The sequence below is a fragment of the Sinocyclocheilus rhinocerous genome, unplaced genomic scaffold (assembly GCF_001515625.1).
Source record: "Sinocyclocheilus rhinocerous isolate Xijiao unplaced genomic scaffold, SAMN03320098_v1.1 scaffold711, whole genome shotgun sequence".
In the NCBI taxonomy this organism is placed as follows: Eukaryota; Metazoa; Chordata; class Actinopteri; order Cypriniformes; family Cyprinidae; genus Sinocyclocheilus; species Sinocyclocheilus rhinocerous.
In genome coordinates this window covers 2,611,436-2,631,681 of record NW_015641018.1, presented here as the reverse complement: position 1 = coordinate 2,631,681, position 20,246 = coordinate 2,611,436, and the positions used below count along the sequence as shown (strand labels likewise).

General features: G+C 35.4%; 1 protein-coding gene across 1 annotated transcript in view; it reads left to right on the top strand.

The window, feature by feature from the left end:
* The window catches only part of wdr18 (WD repeat domain 18), a 78,529-nt gene extending 58,525 nt beyond the window's left edge, over positions 1 to 20,004 (top strand). Inside the window, exons 8-10 of the mRNA XM_016570072.1 lie at positions 8,712 to 8,878; positions 14,383 to 14,451; positions 19,418 to 20,004. Of these exons, the coding sequence (XP_016425558.1) occupies positions 8,712 to 8,878; positions 14,383 to 14,451; positions 19,418 to 19,546 (365 nt within the window). The 3' untranslated portion in view covers positions 19,547 to 20,004. The remainder of the gene's footprint in view (positions 1 to 8,711; positions 8,879 to 14,382; positions 14,452 to 19,417) is intronic.
* The last annotated feature ends 242 nt before the right edge of the window (positions 20,005 to 20,246 follow it).

Genomic DNA, 20,246 nt, shown 5'->3' with positions numbered 1-20,246 from the left:
ACATTTTAGGTAAAATTTACTATTTTATGGTAGCACTTTATAGTAAGGTCTCATTTGCTAACATTACTTTATGCTAATAAGAACTAACATTGAACAATATCCTTTTACAGCATTTATTTAGTTATTTATTGTTTATTTTAGTTCATAAGGCAGTTGGACATAGTGGTGTATTAGAGGTAAAAAATGATATAAATACTGTTCGGTTTCTGACGCAAACCAAACGTTTCATGTCTTAGGACATCAATGTGTCGTCATGAGCCGTAGGGTTTAATTTGGATTTGTCTGTGCATGTTTTTTTTACTCTCATAGATTTTGTTACCATTGCCATGCATTATACGACTGATAGACTGCAACGGTTGGACTTAAAAATCATCAAATGTGTTCTACTGAAGAAACAAAGTCACCTACATCTTGGATGCCCTGGGGGTAAGCAGATAAACATCACATTTTCATTTTTGGGTGAACTATTCCTATAACAAATGTTAAAGTGATAGTTCACCCAAAAATGAAAAAGAGTCTTTTTCACTTTTTCCCCCTCAAGTTGTTCCAAACCTGTATGAGTTTTTTTTTCTTCTGTTAAACACACACACAAAAAAAATATATTTTGAAGAATGTGGGTAACCAAATAGCTGCTGGTCCACATATATGAAAAAAATACTATGAAAGTCAATGGAGGCCAGAAACTGTTTGGTTACCCACATTCTTCAAAATATTTTCTTTGTCATTTGTGTGCCACAGAATAAACTCATGCAGGTTTGGAGCAACTTGAGGGTGAGTAAATGGCAGAGTTTTAATTTTTGGGTGAACTATCCCTTTAAAAGATGAGCTTGATTTTATTATTACCAAATGTTGAAATTAACTAAGATTAATAAATGCTGTAGTATCGTTCATGTTAACTAATGTAGTTAGCTAATTTGTTACAAATAGAATCTTATTGTAAATTTAATTTTCTTTTTTATTAATGCATTTTGGTATTGAATTATTATAATCAGCATTTCTGTCATTTTATCTTATTAATGTATTCATGTATTTATGTATTCATGATTTTCTTTGAAATTTATAAGCCGCCATATATTCTTATCCCAGAATGCATGATAAAGGTAAAAAAAATAAAATAAAAAACGGACAAAAGGAGAGAAATCTTATAAATATTCTTGGGATTAAAATCAGTCAATATCAATATTTATTAAAAAAAAGATTGAATTATTTGAAAGTGAGTGAAAGTGACGTGACATGTGGCCAAGTATGGTGACCCATACTCTGCATTTATCCCATCCTAAGTGCACACACACACAGCAGTGAACACACACAAACCGTGAACACACACCCGGAGCAGTGGGCAGCCATTTATGCTGCGGCGCCCGGGGAGCAGTTGGGGGTTCGGTGCCTTGCTCAAGGGCACCTCAGTCGTGGTATTGAAGGTGGAAGAGAGCGCTGTACATTCACTCCCCCCACCTACAATCCCTGCCGGTACGAGACTCGAACCCGCAACCTTTGGGTTACGAGTCCGACTCTCTAACCTTTAGGCCACGACTTCCCCCAAATACTTTAAGTACCAACTTGCCCAATAGTTGCGATAAGTGTGTATTTATTCTTATTTGGAGCTGATTTCTCTCTACTTTTCCTGAGTTCATGATTATTCATTAACTATTTGTTTTCAAATACTTTATTTCACTTAGCAGATTGCATTTATTAGCAAAACAAAAACAACTTTGTGTTAGACTGATTGAAGCATCGGTATCGGCAAGTACCAAAAATAAAAGTATCGGTATCGGGCGAGTACTGGAAAAAGTGGTATCGGTGCATCCCTAGTATGTGATGTATTGTAAAACTTGGAACATAAAGACTTAAAAACATCAGTGCGCTGAGAAATTTAACATTGTTCAGCATTTTTGAATTTCAGTTAGTGTATTAACATTACATTTACTTAAAAAATGTAATGCTTAAATTTTAGTTCTAAAATACTATAAAACTAAAATTAAAATAACAATAATAGATTATAAACAAAAGAGAATTATACAAAAAACATTAAAAATTAAAGAGAAAAATAGAAATAAATACTAAATCAAACATTTTAAATTACAATAAACCTGTCTTTTTTAAGCTTAAAACGTTAGTGTATTTTTCTTTTAATTTTATGGAAAGAGCAACTATACAGTAAATATACACCGGTACTAAATTTTTTTCTGCCGCTACCGATTATTTAGAATGAAATCTGCCGATACCGATAATTTGGTTTTCTTAAGGGAAAAAAATCTCTCCCAGCTAATGCTGTAACTATACAGGGAAGCTTCTCATTTGGTACATTACTATAATATTAGAGGGTAAAATTAACAAGACCCAACTATTATATTCAACTGAGTAAATGATGACAGATTTTTCATTTTTGGGTAAACTATCCCTTTAAGTACAGTTAAGCTTTGACATTTCTCTATATGCAGCAGTCAAATAAAATAATTCTGATGAATTTCAGCAAGCAAACTGAAGTTGTGCCAAGGGAATATATGAGGGGGGTTCCCTCACCATTTCCATGTTCGAGTGCTGTAAATCCACCCGCAGGCATCCTTAATTTTACTACAGGAGGTCTTAAAACCCTCATTAACATTCATGTTATGCCTCCCGCATTCTCCACCAAAAATAATAATAAGTATCAGCCCGGTTCACCGTATAAGTCGCTGCTTGATTTGAAATGTCTCCTGCATGTATGTTATCTTTTAGCCTTGATCCAGAAGAGTGACATTGAACATAATACAGCGTGACACAAGTTGTGGGATGCACCAAACCATCTTTTTCATCTGTAGTATTGTTGAAATAATTTTAAATATTAAATTTTGAAATATTAATCCAGTGTTAATTGAACTTGCCAGCAAAATCTCAAGCTGAAAATCATTCATTTCATCTTTAGGTCATGACTTTCTCTCTATGTGTAGGTGCATAAATGTGCCAAACACACACATACTGTAATCTTTATTTTATTGTATGGTATCTGTGATTTTTGCATTTGTTGTACAGTCACTCAGAAAAGCTTTTGGAGGTCATCACAGTTTCCTCTTTTGATTACTCAAACACTTAAGATATGCAAACCGGGACTAACTATAAATCAAAGTCTCGAACAAATGAATAATTAAAATTCGAAGGGAATCAATCATTTCCCAAATCCCATCTGAATGAAATATTCTTGTGTGTTCCTGAAAATATGAAAAACCAAACAATCATGGAGCTTCACTGTGTTGAAAATATGCCAAACGTTTTCACAGGGGTCTTTCAAAGGGGATTTACTTGATTTGAAATATTTGTCATTATTACATTTGAGATGACTGCTGTCATGCCATCAAACTCATTTCTTCACATGTGCACCTTCTGAGGAATTTCTGTAGGCTGGTGAAATTCATTGCATTCATTTGTTATGTACTTATTAGCAGACTGACGTGGAATCTGCACCCATAGATTTTCATTCAGTTTGAATGCCATCATTCATAAAGTTATAAACATCCCAGTCCCTTTTGTTATGTTATTCAATTATTTGATTTAGATACATGTTATGGGTCGCCATTAACTAATGTAATTTGGTTACGCATACAATGGGGTCCACAAGTGAAAAAGCTTCCATTTGTATTTTAAATTTTATGTCTACACATTTTTAGTTAATTTGTTAATTTTGTGCAATTAATTATGAAAAATTAAAATTTAAAGCAAGATGGTGGTATTGTAGGCCTGAAAGCGGGCTTGTGTAAAACGTGGGCTCTGGATCCTTTCTTAACAGTTCTGATCCAGGTTGAATTGATGAAAAGACCCATATAATGTAATTGCGTTTGGAAAGGAGCGACGCGCCAAGTCCGCACTGCCGCTCGTCCTCCGGGCGTCTGCCGCTGCATCACTGCTTACCTGTTTTATCATAATTGTTTTGGCATCGTTCAGAAACAGGGATTAATGTAGGCACAGTTCACTGAGCCACTGCTCTGCAAAAAACCTATTTATCACCATCTTTTCTTTTCGTGGGGCCGCCTCGGAAGCTCCGATTGCAAAAGTGGCTTTGTGTTCATTTGACTGGCCTCAATAAATCAACAATTCTGAGTCGAAAGGCTTCAGAGGAAATGAAGGAGTCAAGTCGCTTTCTTTAATGGCTTCAAAACAAAAATGAAGGCGAATGAACACCGCCTGATGTTGATTTCCATATCGGTTTTCGTGCGTACAGCAGCCCAGCTATTGTCAAACACACACACACACACACACACACACACACACACACAAACAAACAAAAAAATTCTTCGTTTTCTACTTCGATTCCTCCTGATGTGGACGCATTATTGAACTCCCTTGTCAATGAAAACAAAACTAAACAAAAACGAAACAAACAGAAATTGGCACATTTATCTTAATTCTTCAAATCTAGCGACTGTAAGCAGTTTTGTGGAGGTTGCCTACTCTTCACCGGCTGGCATTTTATGGAGTTTAAAGTGTTATAAAAATGTTCCCACTTTTGTAGAAGTGGTATATTTCTCTCTCATTTTGCTGAATGACAACCTTCGATAAATCTTAGAAATGTCGCTTCCAGTCTGGTTCTTTCCCTGAGACAGACGCTTATGGCATTACTTCCATGAAGCCTTGTCACGCTTTGTTCAGCCAACCTGCTTCCAGGTGTTTTTCTTAAAAGCATGTATTTGAGCAGATGAGAATGAACAGACTGCACGGCTGAATGGCTAGTAACATAATGCAATGCATTATTACAAGGCCATCAGCAGTCGTTGCCATCATGTCTTCAGTGGTGTGTATAATTCACAAAATGCTTCATAAATGGGGCTGAATCAGTTCACGTGTTCAGAGCCCTGCTGCGGTGCTGCTCGTTGTGCTGCATCTTTATAATATTTACTTTATTATAACGTATGAGTCACTTATAGTATGATACTTTATGGATAAAGTATCATACTGATATGATACTTTATGGAGCTTTTCGTGCAGTATTATTATCATTAATAAAAAATATTTTTGTTTAATTAAATAATAAAAACACACTAAAATACTTTTTTTTGGAGCACATTTTTTTGAATACTTTTCAAGTTTTGGGTATGAGGCTTCAGAGGAAATGAAGGAGTCAAGTCGCTTTCTTTAATGGCTTCAAAACAAAAATGAAGGCGAATGAACACCGCCTGATGTTGATTTCCATATCGGTTTTCGTGCGTACAGCAGCCCAGCTATTGTGCTTTTAATTAGACCACATGGGCACACACTCATGCATTTTATTTTTTTAATTATGATTATTTTATTATCTTATTTTAATCTAATGATGTCCTGCGACTTGTGCCAGGGGAACTGAAAACCCCTTAACAAACAATTGCAGCCTGGCGGGATGCTTCCCGTGTGGCCAGTTTTAACTTTTGATGTCATCAGCGTCTGGAATGTCCGTGTGAGTGATGGAGCTCATTTTTTAATTTTTCTATCAAACGCCAACACAGTTTATGAGTCTAATCTAATCTGCCAACAGACTCTTCTGTGTGATAGATCTCCTCACTCTGTCTCTTTCTGTGAAATTATGCAATGATTAATCTTTAGAGGATATCAGGATGACAGGACAAAATTGTGCTGTTGAAAACAGTTACCACACACAGCATCTTTGAAGTGTGGATACTTACCTTAATTTTGTTTGCTGGGGTTTCATCAATTTCTGATGGAAAATCATTGGCATTTTCTGAGCTTTTATGGAAACTTTGAGCTCTTGCTGGTGCATGTCTGATCTTATGTTGACGTGGTTCAGTTTTTTCAGTTTCATTGTTTAAAAAAAAAATTTGACCAATGTACTGTATGCAGCATTTAAATACGGCATATTTGCATACATTTTATTTTCTTTAAATTAGGTCCAAAAGTCTGCAAACATATTGAAAATCTGTGTCAGAATCTAATGCAGACCTGCAATTCATGGAAATAATTTCAGGATTTTGCTATAAAATATATTTGTTTGTATATATTTGTATACATTTTATATAATGTATTTGACTTGTTTATTAAATATTTTGGTGAATTTTTTATGTGCACCTGTGGGTTCAATATTATGTTGCTATATAGTGGGGTTCAAAGATCTTTGAAAAAATGCTTCTATTTTGGATTTTTCATATTTTATTTGTACATTTTTCAATTCAAATTTTTACTGAATTTAATGCTAATAATTTAAAATATTATATATATATATATACATATATATATAGTCTCTTATGCTGTATTTAGCTGACAAAAACTAGTTAAAAACGTGAAATATTAGTACAATTTAAAATAACTTTTCTCTATTGTAAAATATTTTAAAATGTAATTTATTCCTGTGATGCAAAGCTGAATTTTCAGCATCATTCCTCCAGTCTTCAGTGTCACATAATCTTCAGAAATCATTCTAATATGCTGATTTAGTGCTCAAGAAACATTTTTTTCTTATTAATCAATTTTGAAAAGTTTGTGCTACTTAAAAATTTAGTGGAAATCAGTATTCTTTTATAAATTAAAAGATCAGAAGAACAGCATTTATTTGAAATAGAAATATTGCGTAACGTTAAACATGTTTTTTCCTGTCATTTTGGTCAGTTTAAAGGCAGGATAGGTGATTTGGTTCAAAAACATTTTTTGTTATGCTGGTTGAAAGTCTCTTCACATTCTGATCTCTTCATAATCACTAAGTTGACTGGTCTAAATGTGTTTATATTTATTTATATCGTCTTTGGAAGGCCTAGAACCATAAAATGTTCATCCAATCACATCCATCGATCCAAGGGCTATGATTCTGGCTGAATAAATGTTATGTTTTTTTTTTTTCAAAACTTTTAAACATTTGAACAGTAGTGTGTAATATATTTTCTATTTCTATTTCAATTTATCAAAATTCCTTTGTACCAAAGCTCAGATGTTCCTGCTTTCAGTGAAGCACAAAATGCTTTTTAGATCATTCTCAGATCATGCTGAAGAACATGATTATCTGGTCTTTACAAGCTTTTGTTTTGATCCATCAGTCTGCTTTAGGGGGTGATGTTTAGTACCTGAGCTAATGTAGTTCACTGGTGCAGATGATTTGTGTTTAACTCTTTTATAGAGGAGAATAGACAGCAGATGCCAGAAGCTTAGTTGGACCTGGTTGCTGTTAATTAATCTCAGGTGAACTGCAGGAACGCTGTTATACTCCTGAGAGTGTGTAGACACTGCGTCAGCTCAATGAAGGTAAACAAACTTTCTCCTGCCAGTGTGTTTCGGTCAGTGTGAAAGACGGGCTTCAGACACACAGATGCTGCTGTGATGTTATTCAAGCCATCTTTGGTATTTTCATCATAATTAAGTATATTTATAATCCATTGCTAATCGACAGTCTTTTTACCATATGCTTTTTACAGTATAGAACATATTTTCTGCCTCATTCTGTGACAAGAAGCCACATCAGATCACAAAAGGAAGCAGTTGTGGAGTAAAAACTTTATAGTGTTCTCTTTTGTTGGACAGCGGGTTTAGAAATGCTTCTCATTGCAAGTTTTATCATTCAGAACGTTTATATCTTCTGTTTACTCCGTTACAGCGATAGCAATGCCTTTGTCCATATTAGCAAAGAGTATAGGGATTTCCTGAGTCCTATTACTTCTGTGATGCACATGTGGAGTTTCTACGCGAGGGCGCCCTCTGGTGTCCAGTATGAATGAAACAGACATTAAATGTGTTTATAGCACTCAATAATGGCCAATCCATCCTATTTTGGGTATTTATTTATTTATTGTTTTTAAGTATCGGTTCAGGTACCGTTTTAAAAGTATCGATTTGGCACCGGTATCGTAAAAAACCCAAATGATACCCAACCCTACACATGACGCAGGAAATATATATACATAAAGACAGTATATATGTTTTTGGAAGTCTCTTTTGCTCACCAAGACTCCATTTGTTTGATAAAAAATACAGTAAAAACAGTAATATTGTGAAATTTTATTACAGTTGAAAATTCAGCTTTGCCATCACAGAAATAAATTACATTTTAAAATATATTACAATAGAAAGTAGTCATTACTTCAGTCTTCGGTGTAACATGATCCTTCATTTCTTAATATATTGTTATTATTGCTATTTACTATGTGTCCTGTTTAATTTAATTTATTTATTTGTAGCAAAAAACATAGACTCATACATTTTTACCATGATTTACAGAAAACACTCACTAATGTCATTCAGTGTAGGAATAGTTGAAATAACAAAAAATATTGTCAAGAATATTTATAATTATTATTAGATGACATTAAAAGACTCTATTTAAGGATCACAGTGCAGCCCCAAAATGTTAAGTAATTGTCATTTTAAATCTTTACCAATCCTTGCAACTATCCTTCAAACCACTAGGTTTGTCCCATTTGTCTTAAATAATTTAAAATATTATAAAAAATGTAGTATGATTTCTTTTATATACTTTAATAATTACAGGTCGGAGTATGTTGTTCACTTTTACATAAATATATCTGTTACACCAAATAACGATGGAGCACTATTTCACCGATATGATTTTTAAAATTTTATTTGAAACATTGAAGTTATTATATTATATAAATAATATTAAGAATATTAATTATTTTGACTGAGGAAACGGTTTGTGTTAAAATGGACTGTTTTCCTTCCAAGATTTCAATATTCACAAAGCTTTACTAAACTGCTACAGTTTTCATAGAGAACTGTTATTTTAATCCATCTCGTCTCTTCAACAGGTCACGTGACCAATGCTGTTATCATACCAGCACCTGCCAACATGTTCCTTGCTGACAGTCATCCAGCCGTCCCACTGCCACGGTTCAGTCGCCACCTGAACCCCTCTGAGCAGGGTGACGGCACGGGCTCCGGAGGCATGTGTCTGAGACTGGGAGCCAGCACACAGGTAACATCTGAAACATCGCTTACGATTTAAAGGGCACATATCATGGAAAATAGTATAAGGTCCACTGAGAATTTTTATGAGATGTCACAATTGCTCATTTAGAGCAACAGTGTTACATTTACTTATCAATTCATAGTTGGTATGCAGCTACTTGGCCTTCCCTGAGAAAGGCAAAAGGTCACATGCAAAGGTTTAGCCAAAGCCAGAGGTCATTTACATATAAATGTCTTAAAAGATGCGGAAGCAAAAAACATTCTTATTTAAAAAAGCTATGCTTCTATAAATCTGACATAATGAAGGACTTGCTGTGTACTAGGACTGAACAATATAGCCAGAATATTTGATAGTATATAATATATTATTTATCTATGTTTTCAGTCATTTGATGTTTTTTTATATGTATATTGATATTGTCTTATTTAATAGTTTCAAAGGATTATTCTTTCTCTGGTTTTGTTCTTTAAATGCACATTTAAATAAGGATGTTTCGTGCACTTTTACTCACTTAATAAGCACAGGAAGATTTTAACATTATATTTGATCATTTACAGCTATATGCGTAATTGTAATTCTTGAAACGTAATTGTTTTATTGAAGCAGTTTGAAATGATTTACAGAAATTAGCATAAACATGTTTTTGCTACAAAAATTTAAATCAGAAACTGAATGCATCAGTTTCTTTATTTCCAAACTTTTCAATGGTAGTGTATAACATATCTTCTATTATATATTTAAAGGGGTCATATGATGCTGCTAAAAAGACACCTGGCCCGTTGTTTCGGAACCTGGCGCGTTTCCCCCCTTAGCCCGTTGGGGCATATGTGAACACGGCAATCGCGGCCGTATCTGCGCCAAAACAATCGTAATACTTCAACATGAACCTGTGAATGTCTGTGGGTGAGCACGTCTTCACCATTCAAAATCAAAGCGTACTTTTTCATTTTATAATGCCGTCTTATTGCTATTCTTCCTAGTATGTGCATTTTAAAAATGTTTTCCCAATGAATCTTGGACTCCTGCTTGGACTCCGATGAAGATGTTGTCGTTCCATCCTGACAGATGACATGCGTGACAGCTAAGTGGAATCCCGGAAAATAAACCGTGAAACTTTGACCAATGAGAGAACAGTTTACTCGCGCTTGACTTGTATTAACAAATTTGGTCCGTTTAGAAACATTGGCGTGTGAAAGCGAACCGCATCAAGAATAAAAAGCAACATTGTAATAATTTTAATCCCTGTTTCGGAACAAAGCAATCGATCTACAGGTGTGAAAGCATCCATAGATTCAAATATTAAGTGTTTTGAGAGCGTGGGAAGACTGACTCAGGTACGTCATTTGCAATGCTTTATGGGAGTGGACAGAGCGCAGCATTCGTTTGCTGCTCTTTTTCCTGCTGTGACTCTCTGATTGGTGGGATATTTTCTGTACAGCATCATGTAGGGGTGGGTGATATACCGGTAGACACGATTAACCGGTAGAAATTTGACAGCCGGTTGAGATTTTTGACAATCATCTCTATTGCAGTTACACGCTCACATGCCATTGCTGTGCTATGTGGTCACGAAAACGTATCGTTTACATAAATTTTTAAGCATTTTGGTTTAAAAACAACTGATTTTAAGCCATTGAAATGCAATCGGCAGCAAAAGAGAACTCATTTTGCTTGTTTCTGAGTGCTGTCAGAGAGGCGTGTGCACGTGAAGGCGGTGCTCAGAGTATTTAACGGAGTTATTTTTGCAGCTTTATAGGCCTTGAACGGTTAAATACACACACTTGTATGTGTCAAAATACCCGTCTTTGCAAGTATCCTTGTAAACACAGTAATTTAGGTCTTAAGTCAAAGCAAACAACTGAGAAAGAAAACATGTGAAACAGTATATTGGATCCAGCTCTTAAAGTCATTCATGTTAAATAAAAGAGAGAAAATCTCTCAGTGCTCTTGACTAAAACACTTTTGTAACTTTAATAAGAAATATTTAATTTACACAGAAAAGAATATGTAGTGTTTTTATAACTTTGATTACTTTATACAATGTATGTAGCATTTCTCATTTATTTGTTCTACTGTAGTTTATGTCCTATTGCTTGTAATTAGTTTCTTATTCTTATTTAATCGCTGACTGTCTACTTGCCTTCAGCGAGCTTAAGTTTTTTTTGTTTTTGTTTTTAGCTAGTATGTTTTTTTGTGGTATTGACACTGGTGACAAGAATTATGAAATATCTATTGTATCAACATTTTGATATCATGAAGACCTTATTTAAAGCAAAAATAACTCTTTGAGCACAAAACCAGTCATAAGTAGCACTGGTATATTTGTAGCAATAACCAAAAATACATTGTATGAGTCAAAATTGTCAATTTTTCTTTTATGCCAAAAACCATAAGGATATTAAGTAAAGATCATGTTCCATGAAGATATTTTGTAAATTACCTGCCGTAAATATATCAAAACTTAATTTTTGATTAGTAATATGCATTGCTAAGGACTTCAGATTCCAGATTTTCAAATAGTTGTATCTCAGCCCAAATATTGTCCTATCCTAACAAACCATGCATCAATGGAAAGCTTATTTATTCAGCTTTCAGATGGTGTATAAATCTCAATTTCGAAAAATTGACACTTATGACTGGTTTTGTCGTCCAGGGTCACATATCGTTACCGTGAAATAAAATTACTCGTATTGTGATATAAAATTTTGGTCATATCGCCCACCCCTAGCATCATGGGTAATGTAGTTTTTCACAAGGGATTGAGCTGTTAAATATGATTATTTAAAACAGAAGTTGATGATGGCCTCAACAAAAGAATATACCATTGATTAACAGCCTCGGAGCTCACAGTTGGTCTGTCTGTCTCTAAATGTTTTTCAGTTATTGTTCAAAATCAATTTCTCTATCGAGAAAATGAAAGGCACTTTTACTTCCAGAACCCAACTGTTGCACATCTATATAAAACGAAATTTATTTTCTACATGCATGTTATTGAACGATTTACTGTTCTTGTCATTTTTACTCAATATGTCATAACTCATCATAACCTAAATGTTGCTAAATACATCTTATAAATAAATAAATAAATAATATTGACAACAAAATCAGTGCAAATCCATCATGAATATCCAGCCATCCTCAAATGCATAATCAGGTGGTTGTTCTTTTCCTTTAATGCAGATGTTGACACTTGTATAAGGTGTCACAGCTGTATGTGGGTGATACGATTAGGTCAAAGGTGTTTAATGCAAGTTGCACATATGGATCTGCCTCCTCACCAACAGCAGAGTTCAAACGTGATGAATGCTTACAGCCGTTAGCGGCCTGACCGTAATTCCCTCCATGTCAAAATCAATTACAGACCTAAAAATGAAATGCTTATAAAGTCTTACATTTGCCCACCACCTGCTCAGTGGGTCCAACCTTTTTTTTTTATCTTTCCTTCTTTCTGCATATCTGCTGTTTTCCTCTTCCTCCCCCTCCCCCTTAGCTTATTTACAGAGCGGCTAATCTTCCAGCCTCTGGGAGAGCACATGCTATCTGGAAAACACGCTTCTTTCACCTCTGCACAGTGAGAGGGATCCGAAAACAAATGTTTTGATAAGTGCATTAATACTTATACCGGGAAGCAAAAATAACTGCGACCCAGAGGCTGCACCCAACATCACACATTCGGCATGATTGGCATTCCACACGGCGTGTAAATTAAAGCTGCACTGAGAAAATTAATTTCTCTTATGGAATTGTTTCTGTTATTCGCTTGGAAGGTGAAGCGACGACCCCGCTGGGAGGGGTACACTGCGAAATCCGGCCTGAATTGAACCGCTCGACGCTCTAAATAATCGCGACTCAAGGGGGAAATCTATTAGCAGTGTGGCTGACTCTATTCAGATGGAGGTCAGCGGTAAGATGGGTTTCCATCAGACCTGTTGCCATCCTGGAGGAGCTCAGGACTGCTCCGCTCTGTGCTAATGGAGTGGAGCTTGAGGACAGTGGGTTACGGCCCTTAACTTTGTATAAAGATATGAAAGCTCTTATTTGGCCCTGAATTTGGCAGCTCATGGTGGTGGGCTAACGGTTGCTGCCGGAGCTGCAGAGGTCGACCGCTCTGCTTTCATAGCTAATTCTGAAGCAGTTTTTTATTAAGCTTAATCGTCTGCGATATTTGCCAGCTGTTTATTTATCCTGAAAACGTTTCATTTTAATTTGGCATTTGTGTTATTTTGCATTGGTAACAAGCCTCCACAAGCTTTCCTGGTTGCGGTTGCCAGATTTCAAGAGTTTAAATCTTATGTCCAGTGGTTTACTTGATGTTTCCAACCTGGCAACCTTGCACATGCGCTCTCTCTGTATTACAATAAAAATGCTTATGAGCTGAAAACATAGAGAAAAAATGTACGCTGGAGTTTAGCGATATCATTCTGTGGTGGAAAAGGTGCTAGTGGAAATTACATTAACATTTTCAAAAATAAAATGGTAGGCTAATTTTACAGATTTATGTGCACTTTATGTGTCCTACTTTTAATAAAACTTGTTCTTAATTTTGATCAAAAGAATTGTTGTGGGGGAAATTATGTTACAGTTCTGGGACAAAATTTATAATTTTAACACAATAAATATGAAAATGGTTTATTTCACTTGTACTTTATATTACATTTAATTTATGTTTGTGCTGTGCTGTGCTGCTTACTGTTTTTAAGGGAACCGTGATTCATTTTTTCAAGATTATTGATAGAATGTTCAAAAGAACAGCTTTTATTTGAAACAGCAATTTTTTTGTTACATTATAAATGTCTTTACTGTCACTTTTGATCAGTTTATTTTGCCCTTTCTTTATAGTATTAATATTATTGATTGGTTAAAAGGTATTTATTTCAAATAAAAACAAAAAAGCAAAATCGTACTGAGCACATACTTCTGAATGGTAGTGTAAGAAAAGCCTCCACATTAAGGAAATTATGTACAATTATGTACAATATTACAAGTACAATATTTCACATTTGTGAGTGTCTGTGGGTGTTTTTGTGAGCACATTCAAACTACTATGCTGAGCAGCAGCACCTGCTTTACTCATCTTTCTGTGAAATCAGCAGCTTTACTGTATCCATCAAGGCAGGAACAGTAAATTCCCACAGACGGGCACTGATGGTCCGTAAATCAGCAGAGTAAGATGGCAGGATCTGGGAATGGCTGTTTAAAAGAGATTGACCTTGCTGAGATTTTCATTGTCAGCCTTAATAATCTCGTTGGACCCTTGGAACAACGTCATCTCCTCCACAAACCCCCAGCCACTTATTCACTGTCAGCAGTGATCAGCCTGCAGGAGACAGCCATGATTAGACCTTGTTTGTAATTGACCCTCTCACGGTTGGCACAGCCACTTCAGGACACATGTGTCACGGGAAATGCTACACACAAACACCTTATTTGCACAATCGATTATTATTGTAGCTTAACATGCTATTATGTTGATGTTTAAAGTGTTTTGCTTTGTCTTTTCACACTCTCAGGAGCGAGAGGGGACGTATTTGGAGAAAGCAGACGAGCTCTACTCTCTGATGTGTGCTGTCACTGACAAGGTAAGCGGGGAAGTTCACCGCTGCTGTTGTGAGTCAGTCGTTACTGTGAACTGAATTTTAGCAAGGCTTTTAAGGCAGAGATGGTTTGTAGCCTGTTAGCTTTGATTTTTTTTGATGATCCGCGTGAAGAGAGTGGAGATGGAGCACTTGTAGTGTGTACTAGTGCTCAGCCAGGCAGAGTAATCAAATTGCCATTTTAAGATGGCTAACAACTATGCCCATCTGGGTAATTAACACAACCTTTTCATATGAATTGTGATCAAATATTGTTTAAATGAAATGTTCAGCAAATTAAGGTTCTTTGCTATGATAACCAGTACTAAATTTCTCTGCCTATACCGATTATTCAGAAAACTCATAACGATAAGGAAAACAATCTCTCTCATCTAATGCTGTAAACTATACAGGGAAGCCACTCATTTGGTATGTTGCTATAATAATAGAGGTTAAAATTAACAACAGAGACCAAACTACTGTATTCAACTGCTATTTATGTTCAGATATAATAATCGCAGTCAAATAAAAACAGAAATGTTTGCATACAACTCAGTTGCACGTAAGGTAGTTTTCATAGAAACTTCTCCTTATGTCAGATTTATTCAAACATACATATATAATTATCAGTAAATAAGCTCGCTCTAGTGTTTTTTAAGGCTAAATAACCAACTGTGAACACTGGATAACTTTCCTGATGTAAATGCAATGTTAAGTGACATTGATTACAAGCTGTTTTATTGACGTCTTCCTGATGTTGAAACACTGATCGAGTGATTACATGAGAGAGGATACATTTCAGTTAGTTTTACTTTTATCTTTCCACATATCCTCTGAAGTTTATTCATGTTTATTTTGTGCCGTAACTAGTAGTAAAGTGGAAGGGATTCGCGTTCCTAAGGCACTACAGCAATCTGTCATGCTACATTTATGAGTGTCAAAAGGGCATTTATTGCTTGAATTTTGTGATAAAGTTGTCAAAATTAGAGCATTGAGACTTTCACTGCGTCCAAAATTGAATACTTGCCTACTATATAGTATGCGAAAAACAGTATGCACAAAGAATTGTATGTCTGAATTTATAGTATACGGAAAACAGTATACTCAAAGAATGGTATGTCTGAATTCATCGTATGCAAAAAAAAAGTATACCAAAAGAATAGCATGTCAGAGTATGGGGAAAAACAGTATGCCAAATGAGTATGTCCAAATTCATAGTATACAAAAAAACAGTATGCCAAAAGAGTAGTATGTCCGAATTCATAGTATGGGAAAAGCGGTTTGACAAAAGAGTAGTATGTTCAAATTCATAATATGTGGAAAAACAGTATGTCAGAAGAGTAGTATGTCCGAATTCATAGTATGCGGAAAAACAGTATTTCAAATGAGTATGTCCAAATTCATAGTATACAAAAAAAACAGTATGCCAAAAGAGTAGTATGTCCGAATTCATAGTATGGGAAAAACAGTTTGTCAAAAGAGTAGTATGTTCGAATTCATAATATGTGGGAAAAAAGTATGCCAAAAGAGTAGTATGTCCGAATTCATAGTATATGAAAAACTGTATGCTTAAATAGTAGTATGTCCGAATTCTTAGTATGCGGAAAAACAGTATGTCAAACGAGTAGGATGTCCGAATTCATAGTAGGCGAAAAACAGTAGGTGAAAAGTACCCGGATGATCTACTGCTTCCGCCCGGATTCTGAAGTGCACAGTCAAAGATTCTTTATTATCCCATGAGGCCACGGGAGAGAGTTTATGAATAGCATGAATATTTATAAATAGCACATGATAGTAACAACATGGTAGATGTAATACGTCTGAATTTCCTTCATACTACCCATATTCATACTACAATGTACTTTTTTTAACTGTCTCAAAGTTCAAATTCAAATGTAGTACCTATTCAGACAGTACGTGATTTCAGATGCACTGTTTGTCTCTTGTAACCAAGAACAAAGCTCTTTGCGATTACTGGACAGGAGGTGCGCTAGAAATAATGTTTGGTGAAGGGACAAACCATGGACCTGGCAACCCTGGCTTAAAACCTTTTCCATATAAGCACATCATTGCTTTGATCAGTCGACACAGATTATTGGCTGATGCGCTGGTGCATCCCTAATAATATGTGGCTTTAAGGCTACCAAGACAGCCAACCAGGCAGGGTAGGTGATTTGGTTCAAAACCATTTTTGTTATGCTGGTTGAAAGTCTCTTCACATTCCGATAGAAATCACCAAGTTAAGTGGACTAAATGTATTTATATTGTCTGTGGAAGACGTAAGATCATTAAATGTTTGTCCAATCATATCCCTCAGTCAGAGGGCTACAATAGGCTGCTTGTCAACATATGTATTTGCCTACCTCCACGCGCCCTGTTCGCGCAGACATGATTATAGACATATTGCATACCGAGCAAGAATGAAAAGCGTTATTGTAATATTATACGCTTTGTACTGTAATGTTTTCTCACCAGTGAATGAGACATGAGGTAATCTGACAGCATTGCATTCAACCCTCCACCAACGCCATCTCACGATCTCGTGTTTTGGAGGAGGCATGGCTTCGGAGAGTGATTTGCAGGGAGGGTGGAATCTTATGCTTTTAAAGCTAGCTTGCTCTCTGAAATCACCCACCTTTAAAGAGGTCATATGATGCGATTTCAATTTTTCCTTTCTCTTTGGAGTGTTACAAGCTCTTGGTGCATAAAGAAGATAAAGTTGCATATTTAGATGTATGCAGCACATTTTATGGAGGACCGTTGCTGGCCAATCACAGCACACCTTGCTTTTTCAGACCGATGAGCTTTGTAAAAATCGACGTGTTTCAAAAAGGCGGGGCATAGAGGAGAAACAATAATGTAGAGTATGTGGAAAATAATGTGTTTTTTTTTACTTTAAACCGCATAAACACATTTCATTACACCAAATACACAAAATAATGTTCTTTTTAGCAGCATCATATGACATCTTAATTTTTGACGTGATCTACCTTCCGATTCGACTGGTAGACTGTAAAATGAGCAAATATTACATAGGCTTACATTCACTGAGGAATGAATGAATAAATACTTAAATTAATTGATAATGTGAGAACAGACAGCAGAGTGTTAGGAAAGGGTTTCCTGGGACAAGTCAGCTATACAAAATATTTACCGCAGCACGCTGTGATTTACAGAGGCGATCGATACAATACTACAATCTTTCATATAGAGCATCTCACTCGCTTCCTCCTGCAGGAAATGAGCCACTTGCACACATCTGTCAGAGTCAGAGCCATCAGACTGGGCTTGAAGCTGAACTGATTAACACATAAAGCCTAAGAGTTTATTTTCTCTCAGCTCAAGCATTTAGAGTAGAAGAGGACCTTCAGTACCCCATTCTACTGAAAATGTGAGACCAAATTCTTGTATTCTTGATTTTATGAGCCTCCTTAATTAAGAGGGGGTGTCTGTATACTTCCGGCCTATTGAACATCAGCTGTTCAGGGAATTAAATACAGGCAAAGCTCAAGCTGCGTACCTCATAACTCTGTCCAAATACATTATTTTAGCCTCTTTAAAATGTCAAAGTACAGTGAGGCCAGATGGTCCCCGCAATCCCGTCCATCTGGAGGGACCGACGGGTGTTTTGGGGTTTGTTGCCATTATCCGCCTCCGAACGCGTTCAGGTCACCATAGAGGTTGTTCCCTCTTCCTCATGGATCTCCTGACGCTTTTAAAGTGAGTCCGGCTCTGGCAGGACCATTAAGTGGATTAGTTTCACTCACTCAAAAGGGAGTTGGATCCTGCCGGCGAGCTCAGGGCCCGCTGTGTTTATTCAGGAGATATATGTATATAAATATATAATTTTTTTTTTTTACCCTCCCTCCCGACTTAATCTGGGGGAAATGTGCCTGCATGGGGGGAATCGAGCACAAAGGGAATGTCAATATTTTCTCCGCTAGATTAAGGATGTTCTAAAACGGGATTTGATGACCTCAGCGAAAATCTATGAAACTTGAATTCTTAAACGCAGGTGCAGGGTTTTTTTTTTCTATATGAAATAACCTCACCTCCTCATTTACACAGCTCATCTTCTAGTTTATATATGCTTGAGATTTAGCTCTTTTAGATTAAAGGAATGTTCCGGGTTCAGTACAAGTTAAGCGCAATCGACATCTGGGACATTTTGTCAATAACCACAGACAATAATATACTCTTTACCAAGTTCTTTAAAACAAACACAAATTGATTTTATAGTCATGCTTTTACAACCTAAGCATATGAGACAAACTGCTGTACTAATATAATAATGAGCTGTAGTTGCTCCATCACAAAAATAATATAATATAATATAATATAATTAGTGCTGTCAAATCATGATTAATCGCGATTAATCGCATCCAAAATAAAAGTTTTTGTTTACATATGTGTGTTTATTGTGTAAATTTATTGTATATATGAATACACACACCTACAGCATATATTTTGAAAATATTTTCATGCATTTAATATAAAAATGTAACATGTTTTTCTTAAATATATACATGCATGTGTGTGTATTTATATATACATAATAAATATACACAGCACACACACATATATTATGTAAACAAAAACTTTTATTTTGGATGCGATTAATCGCGATTAATTGTTTGACAGCACTAAATATAATATATAACATAAGATAAGCCATTCCTGTCACAAAGGTCATGGAACAATCATGGAAATGTCTGTAGTGTTCTCATTTTTGTCGATTGAGAGTATTATTGGAGACATTTGTACAACAATATGTTTGTTTAAATCTATTAATTCTGAAGTTTGTGCCTCACATACAAGTGAATATCTGGCCCAATAATTACTAGAAAATAATCTATAAGAATACGTATGTGTAATTGTGAACGACTGGAAAGGTCATGTAAAAGTCATGAAGATTCATAGGTTAAAAGTGTTGGAACGATGTGATGATAAGTGTGGCTCTGTTCTCTGTCAGAGTGTGTTTGGTGATGGGGAGAACACTAAAGTTCGAGTGTCTGAACTGGAGGAGGAGGTGAAGACCCTGAAGAAGATCAATAAAGATCTGTATGAGTTCTCCACTCAGCTCCTGACCAAACCCAACTAGAAGAGCTTCCAGCTGCAGAGGTCCTCCGGCAGAACAGTCGGATCAGAACGAGAGAAAAATGCATAAAAATGGACTGTTCTTTTCTGCCCTATTTTTATGTCCTAAGGGCAAGATTTTTTTTTCACATCCTTCTCAAAATAAGCACAAAGATCCGGAGGTATATTTGTAGTGTGTTTATGTGGTGACATTTACTTTCTGTATTATTGTAGGCATAAACTTCAATTATTTGGTGTTTTTTATTAAAAATAATTTTGACCTGTACACTTCATTAAAAAAAAAAGTTGCCAAAAAATTGACACGTGTGACATTTGAATCATTTTTCAGCCTCTTTATTGTCATTCCAACCAGCACATAAGTCACAGATCTGTAAAAAGATTAAAAATACTAATAAAAGACAATTACGGATGATGCATGTACCTAAAAATTATTTTTATTTATTGTTACCAACCTTTGAGAACTTGACTTTAACCCCATCACGGTAAATTTGGGAATTATATACTGATAATTTGATTGGTAATTGCAGTATTTCTCTGTTTTGTAAAATGTAAATCACACAATTTATATAGAATAATATTCCATAACATTTCCTTATTTTTAAGGAGAAAATGTCAGAGTATAACATGATTGAAAAGAAAGACAAATTAAGAATTTTCTCACAAATTGTATTTTTTTTTTTTAAATATTATTATTGTTACTAACC